The following is an 11,281-nucleotide window of genomic DNA, read 5'->3' as shown; positions in this document are numbered from 1 at the left end:
TCCCTTTCCTTAGGAAGGGAAACGACTATTCCTATTGCTGCTGCTGCTGCCCATCAGAGATAAAGGCCATCAAGATGTTTCTGTCCTGAAAACTTTGTGGGAGCAATCCTTGGACATATTAATTATTGGATATGTTATTCAGATTTTGATGGCAGGCTCTTGGATGTGTTTGAAAGTGCTTTACCATGGGAAAGAAAGTGTCCAGCCCTAGTATTAGAAAGCCACAGCTTTCTAACCTGGCACATTTTTGTGGAAGCAAGCCCGGGATTGTATTCCCGGGCTGAGTGCAGCTACAAATTTCATTTGTTGAAATTGAAACCAAGCACATTTCTGTCCTGACACATTTTGTTTGAGTTATTAACTTTGGATCTGCGCTTTGAGTTGCTCAGCTAGCCGTGGTACATTTCCTGGTTTTGCAAATAAACATTGCCATCTCGTGGAACTGTTGAATGGTGACAGAGGGAGACAAAAAGCCAAGAGCTTTTTCTCCTAGCACCTTTGTGTGGGAGCAGTAAACGAAGGCATTCAATTTTGGATCCTGGTTCTGCAAGACTGAAAGAACAAGATCCTGCATGCATCTGGGAAGGAAAGGGAATAGTCTTATTGTTGGCAGTGCAGTTTGTAGGCTGAAAAAGAAGGGTTCAATCCAGCTCAACTTGCTCTTTCTTCTGGGATCTTTTTCTGTGGGACTAGTTGCTGAATGTTTTTAGTTTTTAATTTTGTAACTGGTCTCTGCAAGAAAATCTACAAGTGTATGTAGGGCTGAAGATGAAAACACATAGACCTGTGTGTCGTGCAGTTTATAAGCTGTGAGAGGAAAGTGAAAAGCTCTGGATTTTTGTTCTAGGACATTTAGTATGGTAACACTTTACTAGACCTTTTAAGTTTTGAAGCTAAGCTCTGCAACAGTACATGCAGTTCAGTAGGAAACAGCATAGCTCTGTTGCATGTCTAACTGGCTTTTTGTAGCTCTCTTTCTTCTCTCCTTTTGTCTTACTCTGTGCCTCTCTTTCTTTTCCTACTTCTCTTTGCTTGGACCTTTGGGGAAAATAGCGTTTCGTACATCTCAAGGTTTTTCCCAGTAGGGCTAAGTTTATGCTAGGTAAATGCTAAATTAACACTGAGTACTGCTAGGATAAGTAGTAGAATGTTGAATTCTGTGTTGTATTTCATTCTTTGCCAAAGATGGTTGATTTTTGAGCTTCTGCTTTTGCTATTCTTGCCAGTAAGCTGTAGTGTGATTTTCACCTCTTGCCTACATCTGGTGGGGATTTCTCCTTTGCTCTAAGAGAGAGCAATAGAACCCTGAGTTAAACCACTGGATCTCAGTGTCCAGGGCTTAACAGGTGGACAGTCAGATCCAGACACATCTCAGTGAGATTAAGGACCTGATCAACAATCAGTAAAGGGAAAAATTCTGTTGCTGGATTGACATCTACAAAGGTTTTGATCAGATTCTGACTGTGTCCTAAACTAGGAACTGACTAAGGGTTAGAGATATTATTTTACTACCATGCAAATATTACTTCTAATGAAGAAACTGAGGAGGGAGTTTGACATTGCCTGCTACAGCTGTTCTTGGGCTCAGTCAGTGGTCAGGGGGGCAGTCCCTGGCTGCACCTTATCCTGAAAAGTGGGGTCAGCCCTGTCCTCTCCGGTTCCCTGGATGCTCCTTTGTATCCCTGCTCCTGCCAAGGCTCCTTGTGTCATTCTAGGGGTTAAAGTGACATAACGCAAATGCACAGTAACTGTTGCTCTAACAGAGTAAAAAGTATAGCTGGAAGCACCTTATCAAGATGAGAATTGGCTCACTGGAGCACTGGATTGTGTAGTGGCAGGCACAGTGATTTGTTCCCAGATCTTTATTTACCATTTAAAAGACAGGATGACAGCCAGCTGCAGGCTCTGTGAGAAGGCTGTGTTTGCAAAAGGCTCTGCACGTGGTAAAAGAGTATTCTTAAATATATTAATGACCAAAACATTGTAGGAATAATATCAGCTCCTTCCAGGGTGTGAAGGGTCACCTCACAAACAGGGACAGAGACACAGTACAGGTGTTTCATGCATTCTTTGCCTCTGTCTTCAACACTCACTCCACCCGTCCCAGTGAAAAACATGGATTAACCCACTGGACACTTCAGGGCCCAGAATAGTGCAAGCCCTGCTCAGCAACAACCAAAGCCTCCCTGTGCTATCCACCACATCCCATCCTGAATCCAAAGCCAGCTCTGTGCCACTTACTGAGTAGAAAGGAACCCTATCCCAGTCAAATCCAGACCAGTGCAAACACTCACACAGCTCTTGGGGAAAATCCTAATTTATTTAACACCTCCTGCTCCTCAGATCTGGCCTGCCACCACATACACATTCCTCATGTTTGGTGGCCGTCTTGGGGCAGCTTCCCAGAGATGGAGGAACCTCCTGGGTCTCTTGGGGCTCGTCTCTGCCACCAAGCAAGGAGTGTTCCCAGTTTTCACAGCCGGCACAGCATCCTGGGAGCCATGGGGTGACAGCTGGGGGCTCCAGGATACTTGCTGCTGCACCACTTGCTCCTCCTGAGAATGCTTCACAGGATCAGGCTGCGCTGCCATTTCTCCTTCTGGGCTTTCCCAGGCCACGTCAGTGCTGAGGAATGCGCCGGGGTGGTTGATGTCCTTGGCTCCAAGGGAGCTGGCAGAGCTGTCCATGGAGTAACTGCTGTACTCAGACCAGCAGGTCTCACTGAGCCTTGGGGAGGGAGGGAGGCTTTGATGACTGAGGCTCTCTGAGGGAACGGAGGCTCCTGGAAGGTGCTGATTTTCCAAGGGCTGAAGGTTTTCATAAACGGGGAGGCTTTCAGACAGAGGGAGGATCTCAGAGGCCTGGAAGCTGTCGGAGGGTGTGGAAGGCCTTGAAAGGTCGAGGCTCTCTGAGGGATGAAGTTTCTCACAGACGGGGAGGCTCTCAGTGGGAAGAAGGCTCTCGGAATCGGAGAGGCTCTCGGAGGGAAGAAGGTTCTTGGAATCGCAGACGCTCTCAGAGGGATGCAGGTTGTCACAGACAGGGAAGTTCTCAGAGGGAAGAAGGTTGTCGTAGATGGGGAGGCTTTCAGGGGGAATAAGGGTCTCAGAATCCAGGAGGCTTTCAGAGTGAATAAGGTTCTCAGAATCCTGAAGGCTCTCAGAGGAAGGCAGGCTGCAGGCAAGAGGGAGGCTCTCGGCAGGCTGGAAGCTTTCAGAGAGAACGGAAGCTCTTGGAAGGTCAGTTCCTTCAGAGCAACACATGTTCTCTGAGATAGGCAGCCTCTCAGGGGGAGAGAGCCCCTTGGAAGGAGGGAGGCTCTCAGATTGCTGGATGCTGTCACAGAGAACGGAAGCTCTTGGAAGGTCAATTCCTTCAGAGCAATGCTTGTTCTCTGAGACAGCGAGGCTCTCAGCAGGAGAAAACCCCTTGGAAGGAGGGAGGTTCTCGGAGTGCTGGAGCTTCTCACATGGCTGGAGGCTGTCAGAGGCAGTGGAGGCTCCCGGCAGGATGGCAGATCTCTGACAGCCTGATGTTCTCTTGTGGGTGAAGGATCTCCGATGGAAGGAAATCCTTGAAAGGGTGGGAGCTCTCCCAGGGATGCAGATCCTAGGTGTGAGCAGCCTCTTGAAGCGACGGAGGCTCCTGGAGGAGCTGCACGAGCCACAGCAGGGCAGGTGGCCTCGCTTCACCAGCTTCTCCAGTTGTGCCCACAACACCTTCCACATCCCAGAATAAAGCGGCTCACGTGTCCCATTGCATGCCCACAACAACAGCATCATTTCCTGCAGCTGCTGGGCCACAGCCAGGCAGGGGCCACAGCTGCAGGGGCTGTCCAGGGGGCTGGCGGGAGCACGTGGCCGCTTGCCAGGGGTCACCCGAGGCCTGGAGCACCTGGGAGCCACAAGGGCTCCTCGGCTCCTCCGTGAGCCTCTGGGCAGAACCCCAGCATGCTTACGATTCTTTATGACACTTCCATGCTGCCTCCGTGGCATCCAGTGGCCAATGGCCCACCAGATAGCCACAGCAGCCAGCAGCAGGAAAAGTGCAGACATGACGACACCGACGGCGCTCATGGCTCCAGGGCGTAGCATCGCGACTGCACTGGCAGCTGCGCCTGCTGGCCCCTCTTATATAGCTGAGGCACGGCTTTGTGACCTCACAGTGCCGTGGGCCAGCAGAGCCCTGTGACATCGCAGCCTTGCCTCACACCAGTCGGAATTTACCCGTGAGATTTTGCATCTGCAATGAAACCCACAGTGAAAAGCAGGATTATAATCAATGAAAGAAATTATTCTGAACACCAGGAGAAGATGTTCTTATTTTGAAACATCAATTGTGTACAATAAGGGAATTGCATATAATATGTAACTAACTATACTTTTGCTTGTATGGCTAAATGTATTGTTGCCTGGATGGTCATTGTTTGTTTGACTGCCTTGTCATTGTTTACTAGCAGCCAATCTTAATAAGCACAGCAACTGCGAAGAGGTATAAGAGCAGCAGCAGAGAATAATAAAAAACCTTTACTTCTTATGGCTCTGGATTACAAGTGTGTGTCTCATTATGTGTGTCTCAAAAAAGCGACAGGTTTGTGAGAGCAGAGCAGAGAATGGACAAATCAGCTCCAGCAGAGTGACAGCTCCATCCTTATATTTACAGAATCTAATAGAAATGTAACCCAGCAGTGAACCCAAAGCCTGTGGCAATTATTCGTGGCAATAACTGCACTTTCTTCTCCTGAGGTTTCTGGCAAAGGTAGACCCAGAATATCTTTGGGCCCAGGCAGAAGGAGAAGCAGCAAATGGAGTTGGGAGAATTTCTCTGAGTTCCCTACAAGATCATGATTTTCTCAAATACTTCCAAATATGTCTGAATAGGAAAACATGGTAACATTTTTCACATGAGGTTTTTGTGTCAAAAAAACAAGATGATTTGATGAGAGATTGTCGGAGGTTAGGGGGCATTGGAATTTTTTCTCCAACCCTGTTACTAAGCAACAAATAATTGGCTGATTAGAGCCATCAAGTCTTTTGTAAGAGACAAAAGGGTGTGCTAGGTGGGGCAGGGGAAGGAAGCAGCCAGCCGTTTGAGACTGGCACTCGTTCTGTCAGACACCTGGATGAAAGGGACTGCTCTTCGCTTCTGGCTGCAACCGCAGGAGATCCAACTGTGCTCTGTCTTCTCCTCCTGACTGGGTGAGCTTTGATTCAACCTCTTTCCCACTGGGACGCACACGATCTCCCGGATGCGTTTCTCGCAGCAGCTGCCGGGGAGTCCGGATGTCCCTGCCACCCACCCTGCTTCCACCGCACGAGACCGCAGCGTCTGCCATGACTGCAGAGTCCTTGCTGCCTCGCTGGCTAGCCAGGGAGAGCCAGCCCTTGCCCCCCTGCCGCCCTTCTCGTCGCTCCAGGCTGCCTGCCTGCCTGCTTTCTCAGCTCTCCGCCATCACCAGCTGCCTGAGGCTGACCTGACCCTGCGCCACAGCGCCACCTGCAGCCGCTCAGCAGTCATCGCACCTGCCCTGCCCGGCCGGGAGCTCAACAGCGCCCCTGCTGCTCACGACAGTGATTACACCCCACGGGAAAGGGATCGGCAGCTCAAAAAGTCATCTGCTATTGGTTTTCTGGTTCTTTTTGTGGTTGCTATAATTGGTATTGCTTGTTTATAGATACTAGTAAAGAATTGGTATTCCTTTTCCCATACCTTTGCCTGAAAGCCCTTGATTTCAAAATTAAAATAATTCGGAGGGAAGGGAGACCACATTCTCTGTCCTAAGGGAGGGTTCCACCTCTCTTAGCAGGCACCTGTCTTTCAAACCAAGACAGAGATTTGTTGAAACCTAGAAATATGCTTATGTTAATATTTGTTAATACTTGTCAGAAGACTATGAATGGTAAGTGAGGAGCTGAATGACACAAGCTGGATAACATCCGGGCATGTAATTTGATTTCACAAGGTGTTACAGGTTGCTGTCTCTAATGTCCACATGTCAGAAGAGCTGGATCAATATCCTTCAGTGGAAAGGGAAGGTTGTCTTGTGTTCCTAGCTTTACAGCAGCTTGAGTTTTGCCCAAGGAAGGGTGTGCTGGTTTTGCTGCTGTGTTCAGCCAGAATAGTGCTGTTTGGCAGCTCCTTGAAGAAGCAGCAGAAACCTGGATTGCTGTCCCTTGGATTGCCTTGCTGTCCAAGACAAGGACTAAAGGTGAGTGCCAGAGCTCCCAGCGCTGCCTTGGAAGTCAGGAGTGACTGGCATCTTATGTCCTGGTTCTGCTTAGGAAATTGCTCAGGTGTACACCTAATGGTTTTTTGATATCCTTTGACTTTCTGGGTGGAAGTAAAAGCATCCTTCCTCTCCCTGCTTTCTGTAATTCCACGATCAGTCATTACTCTGTTATGGCAGCTAATTATCCTCTGGAATGGGCAGAGGAAATGCTGCCTGAGGTGTGGTTCCACAGCAAATGTGAGCAAGCTTTCTGCAGAGGTTCAAACAGCTTGTGACTTACTGAAATACTGAGGCCTGAGCAACAGCCTTGAGCTGAAGTTGAGCTCTGGGTGAACCTTCAAACCAGGTGTTGTATGTGTGTTCTCTCATTAATGAAATCCACAGGATTATTACTGCAAGGATCTCAGTATCTGCTCATTAACAAAACATGTATTGACCTTTCTGTACTGAGAAGCTGGGCAAGGCCCTGAAATCAGCCCTGGGGCCTTGTTGGGAGATCCATGGTCTAAGGCAACTCCCTGGGTTGCTCCCTGAGCCCTGGCTAGGCTTTGGGAGAAACCCAGGAGGAGGCTGAAGCCAGATGTTCCCACACTGGAAGTTGTGTGATCTTGTTTATTGCACACTGTCCAAGCTGGGCTCTGTCCCAGCACAGTCAGAAGCCTCTTTGCCTGCCAGTGGATTCATCTGCAGGAATTCCCAGTTCTGGCAGGGGCTCTCCAATGCTTGGCTGTGACAAGGTGTCAGCGACTGAAATAGTTCATGCCTCAAACTTTGATATAAAGTTTTGCTCATTATAACAAAAAGTGTATAAAGAAGCTACAATCAAAGAAACCTCCCTGAAGATACCTGACTGGGACTTTGGACTGAGTCAAACTGCTGAGATTAGATAAAGGGAAACCTATTGTTCAATCATCTCAGGCTGAGGGAAAGGTATGCATCCACAAAGGCCAAAGCCACCAGCTGTGCTGAGAATCATCCCTGGCTGAGTTTGGGGTGGGGGCAGAGCACAGCTCACAGAAGCCAGGTTGACACAAACTGGCCCAGCTGTGGAACCCCCAGCCTCACTGGCTACATCCACGGGACTTTCACATGAGAGGCAGCTGAGGGGGAGTCACAGTCCATCAAAGACCCCCCAGAGTGCTAGGCCTGGCACCACAGGAGTGCAGGTGATGCAAGCAGAGTCTGCTGCTAGAGGCTGCCCCTCCCCTGTGGGGACATGCCTGGACATTGCCCCTGGTCTGAGTGTATATTAACCCATGGCATCCTGTGCTTTTGGGGGGACCACCACTACCAAGAAGACCGGCTGGAGAGGATCAACGCAACATCGTTGGGATCCACGGATGGTGATATTTTCTCTTTCCCTCTTTCTGTCCCCCCCATCTCTTTCCCTACTTCTCTTTTTCTCTCTTTTCTTCCCTCTCTCTCTCATAATTTCTCTTAAATAAAACCCATACTATTGACTGGCATATGGTCTCGTTTGTACCTTAATTCGGGCAGAGGTATTTCAAAAGAACCTTAATAATTGGATCATAACATGTTCACAACCCTGATTTGTCTGCTTGGGCTGCTCAGGGATGTGACACTGAATATCCTGCAGAAAACGATTGGCCAGGAGTCAAAGGTCAGTGAGGCATTTTGTGAGATTGTGTACAAGGAATAACGGAGGAGGGGATGAAATTGGCTATTTTACAGGGAAGCATGCTTAGAAGAGGAATGGCCTGAAGTTGAGTCAGGGGAGGCTTAGGATGGATATTAGAAAAAGGTTCTTCCCCCAGAGGGTGGTTGGGCACTGGAACAGGATCCCCAGGGCAGTGGGCACTGCACCAAGCCTGGCAGAGATCAGAGGAGTGATTTGAACAATGCTCTTGGGCACATGGTGTGACTCTTGGGGATGGTTCTGTGTGGGGCTGAGAGATGGACTCTGTGACCCTTGTCAATCCCTTCCAACTCAGCATATTCTGTGATTCTCCTGGTTTCTTGAAGCCAGTGTTCATAGAACCCTGGAATGGTTTGGTTTGGAAGAGACCTGAAAGCTCATCTTGTTCCACACCCCTGCCATGGGCAGGGACACCTCCCAGTAGACCAGGTTTCTACAGCCTGGCCTTGAACACTTCCAGAGATGGGACAGGTGAGGTGTGGTTTGGGTACAAGGAATTTAGAATGGGTAGAAAGGTGGTTCATCATCTCTGGTGTCTGGAACTGTTGATGGATACCAGCTCCCATGGGATTGTGCCCCACCAGTGAGGTCCCCTCAGCTCCCTAGTGTTACAAGGCCAAACATGGCATTTGTGGAGCTCAAAAATCTCCAAAAGTGCACAAAAATTGGACACAACAGGTGCAGTGTTGCTCTGTGGTTGCTCTGGGGAAACCCCAAAGCCCTGTGGCTACCTCAAGGTGAGATCATCTCCTCTGGGCAATTGCCTCGAAATTCAGAATCTCAGAGAAGAGATAACAACCCACTTTGGGCTTTGTCACTCTCCTGGGGCTCCAAGTGTCCCCACATCCCCAAACTATGTGGAATAAGAAAGGTGTTTGCTGACAAGGGTATATTTTCAAACTCCCTTCTGGAGTTCCAGGCAGGTGCACCTAACATTCACCTCCAAGAGCATCAGGAGGAAAGCAGGGAGAGTGCAGAGATGTAGGAGAAGATCATCCTGGGGAACCATGAGCAAGGACAGCGCATGCTGAGCCACCCATCTCCTCTTGTTTTCTCTTGCTAAGAAGAAACACCTTCAATTTTCATCTCAGGTCCTATCTGGAGGCTCCTGGGCTCCAGTTCCTCATCGTACTCAGGGCTTAGCACCAAATGCAGGTGATGCACAGCAGGTGTGTGGTGAGGACACCCCGTTGGAATGCTTGCTCTGGAAACTTCTCCTTACTGAACACAAAGGGCTCCTGGATGAGGACTGGAATATTTCCTGTAAGGAACACTTGTGGATCTTACCATTGCTGATATAAGGAACATCTAAAAGGTGATTTTTAAAATATTTTTCCCAAAATACTATTTTCAGGAGGAGGTTGCTCGGCTTTGTGTGTTGCACATTTTCATTTGAGGGCTGCAGGACCAGGGCAAAGAGCTGGGAAAATCTTTTAGAGCCAAAAGAGTGTGTCCAGGAGGGAGGGGAGGCTTCATAGTCAGGAAGTTTTGGATGCCCCTGGATCCCTGGAAGTGTTCAAGGCCAGGTTGGATGGGGCTTGGAGCAACCTGGTCTAATGGAACATGTCCCTGCACATGGAGTGAGGGTGGAATGAGATGGTCTGCGAGTCCCTTCCAACCCAAACACTTCTGGGATTCTATAGAAAAGACAGACAAAGCAGGTGTTTGGCAGATGCCAACACAAGGATGAATAATCAATTCTGTGCTGTTTTTTACAGGTTTTATTGGGTTTCTCCATGTTACAGGTTGTGCTGGATGATCTCAAAGTCCCAGAGTGAACACACACAGGGGATTAAAGGCAGCACCAAGGTAAAGCTACTCAGGGTTGTGTAACCAACAGCTTCTCCCTAATTGTGCCTTGACTTCTGCCCAGGTTTTTCTAATTGATCTGTACCTAAACTCTCACTTTAAATATTGTAGGGTTATCTCCAAGCAAATCCCACCGGAAAGAGGGTTTTCCTCCTGGAAGAAATGTCCAGCAAGGAGTTCACAGAGAGAACACACTTTGAAGGAATGTCAGGATGGAATTGCACCCAAGCAACAGAGTTCATTTTGGCAGGGTTCACCGAGGACCCGGCGACTCAGGTTGCCCAATTCCTGCTGTTCCTGCTCATCTACCTTGTCACCATCCTGGGAAACCTGGGGATGATTGCCTTGATCAGAGTCAGTCCCGTGCTCTGCTCCCCCATGTATTATTTCCTGGGCAACCTGGCATTTGTGAACCTCTGTACTTCTACCCTTGTCACCCCCAGAATGTTGGTTGGGGTTTTGTTGAGGAAGGAGGGAATCAGCTATGCTGGGTGCATGGCTCAGGTGTCCAGTTTTGCCTTTTTAGTGATCAGTGAGTGCTCTCTACTGGCCACGATGGCCTATGATCGCTACATGGCCATTTGCCACCCCCTGCTCTACCCCCTTGTCATGTCCCCAGAGCGCTGCTTCCGCCTGGTCACCGGGTGCTACCTCCTGGGTCTGACCAATGGTGTGGCACAAACCATTGGCATGTCCAGCTTGTTCTTCTGTGGCTCCAGTGCCATCCATCTGTTCTTCTGTGACATTTCCCTGCTGATCTCACTCTCCACCTCTAACAACATCTACAGCCTCATCATCCTGAGGACTTCAGCATATGTGTTTGGTGTTCCCAGCCCCCTGGTGGTCCTGGTGTCCTATGTGGCCATCATCTCCACCATCCTGAGCATTAGATCAGCCCAGGGCAAGCGCAAAGCCTTCTCCACCTGTGCCTCCCACCTCATCACCGTCACCACCTTCTATGGGGCATTGATTTTCATGTACTTAATCCCCAAGTCACACACCTCCAGAACAGGAGATAAATGGGCTGCTGTGCTCTATACCATGGTGACCCCCATGCTGAACCCCTGGATCTACAGCCTGAGGAACCAGGAGGTGAAGGAGGCTTTGAGAAGACTTAGGGACACAAAATAAGCTTGGATGTTGTAACATAATGACTAAATAAAATGGAGATGCTGGTGATAGCCTGGGAGGTTTGTTAAATATCTCAGAGGAACATTTTCGGTGTCTTTTGCACTTTGACTTAGATGGTGTGCTGGTTGATTCAATATCAGCTGAGAGGAGCCTTTTCACTCCTATTTTGGTGTTTGGATGAGGTTTGGAGCAGCCTTGTCTAGTGGAAGGTATCCCTCCTCTTGGCAGGGCAGCAGAACTGGATGAGCCTTAAGGTCCCTTCCAACCCAAACCATTCCTAGATTCTGTGATAGGTTTGGTGTTAATGTTTTGGTGCACAAGTATTGCACATGTGAAAAAAAGCAAAAATCCCCCAATTAGTGTATTTTCTCACCCTGTGCCAGGTCCATGCTGAAATCCAGAGTGATGGGGCTCTCCTAGAGAGATGGAATGACTAGGGATGGAGGAGAAGCTCC

The 11,281-nt window shown here is 49.0% G+C and overlaps 1 protein-coding gene across 1 annotated transcript; it reads left to right on the top strand.

Moving 5' to 3' along the window:
• Positions 1-9,899: 9,899 nt before the first annotated feature.
• LOC146436787 (olfactory receptor 5AN6-like) lies at positions 9,900-10,826 on the top strand. The gene has a single exon (XM_085063905.1). The coding sequence runs from the start codon at positions 9,900-9,902 to the stop codon at positions 10,824-10,826; it is 927 nt and encodes a 308-aa protein (XP_084920031.1).
• Positions 10,827-11,281: the final 455 nt, after the last annotated feature.

The sequence above is a fragment of the Lichenostomus cassidix genome, chromosome 5 (assembly GCF_008360975.1).
Source record: "Lichenostomus cassidix isolate B80296 chromosome 5, HeHo_3.0, whole genome shotgun sequence".
Classification (NCBI taxonomy): Eukaryota; Metazoa; Chordata; class Aves; order Passeriformes; family Meliphagidae; genus Lichenostomus; species Lichenostomus cassidix.
This window is presented reverse-complemented; position numbering and strand designations above follow the sequence as displayed.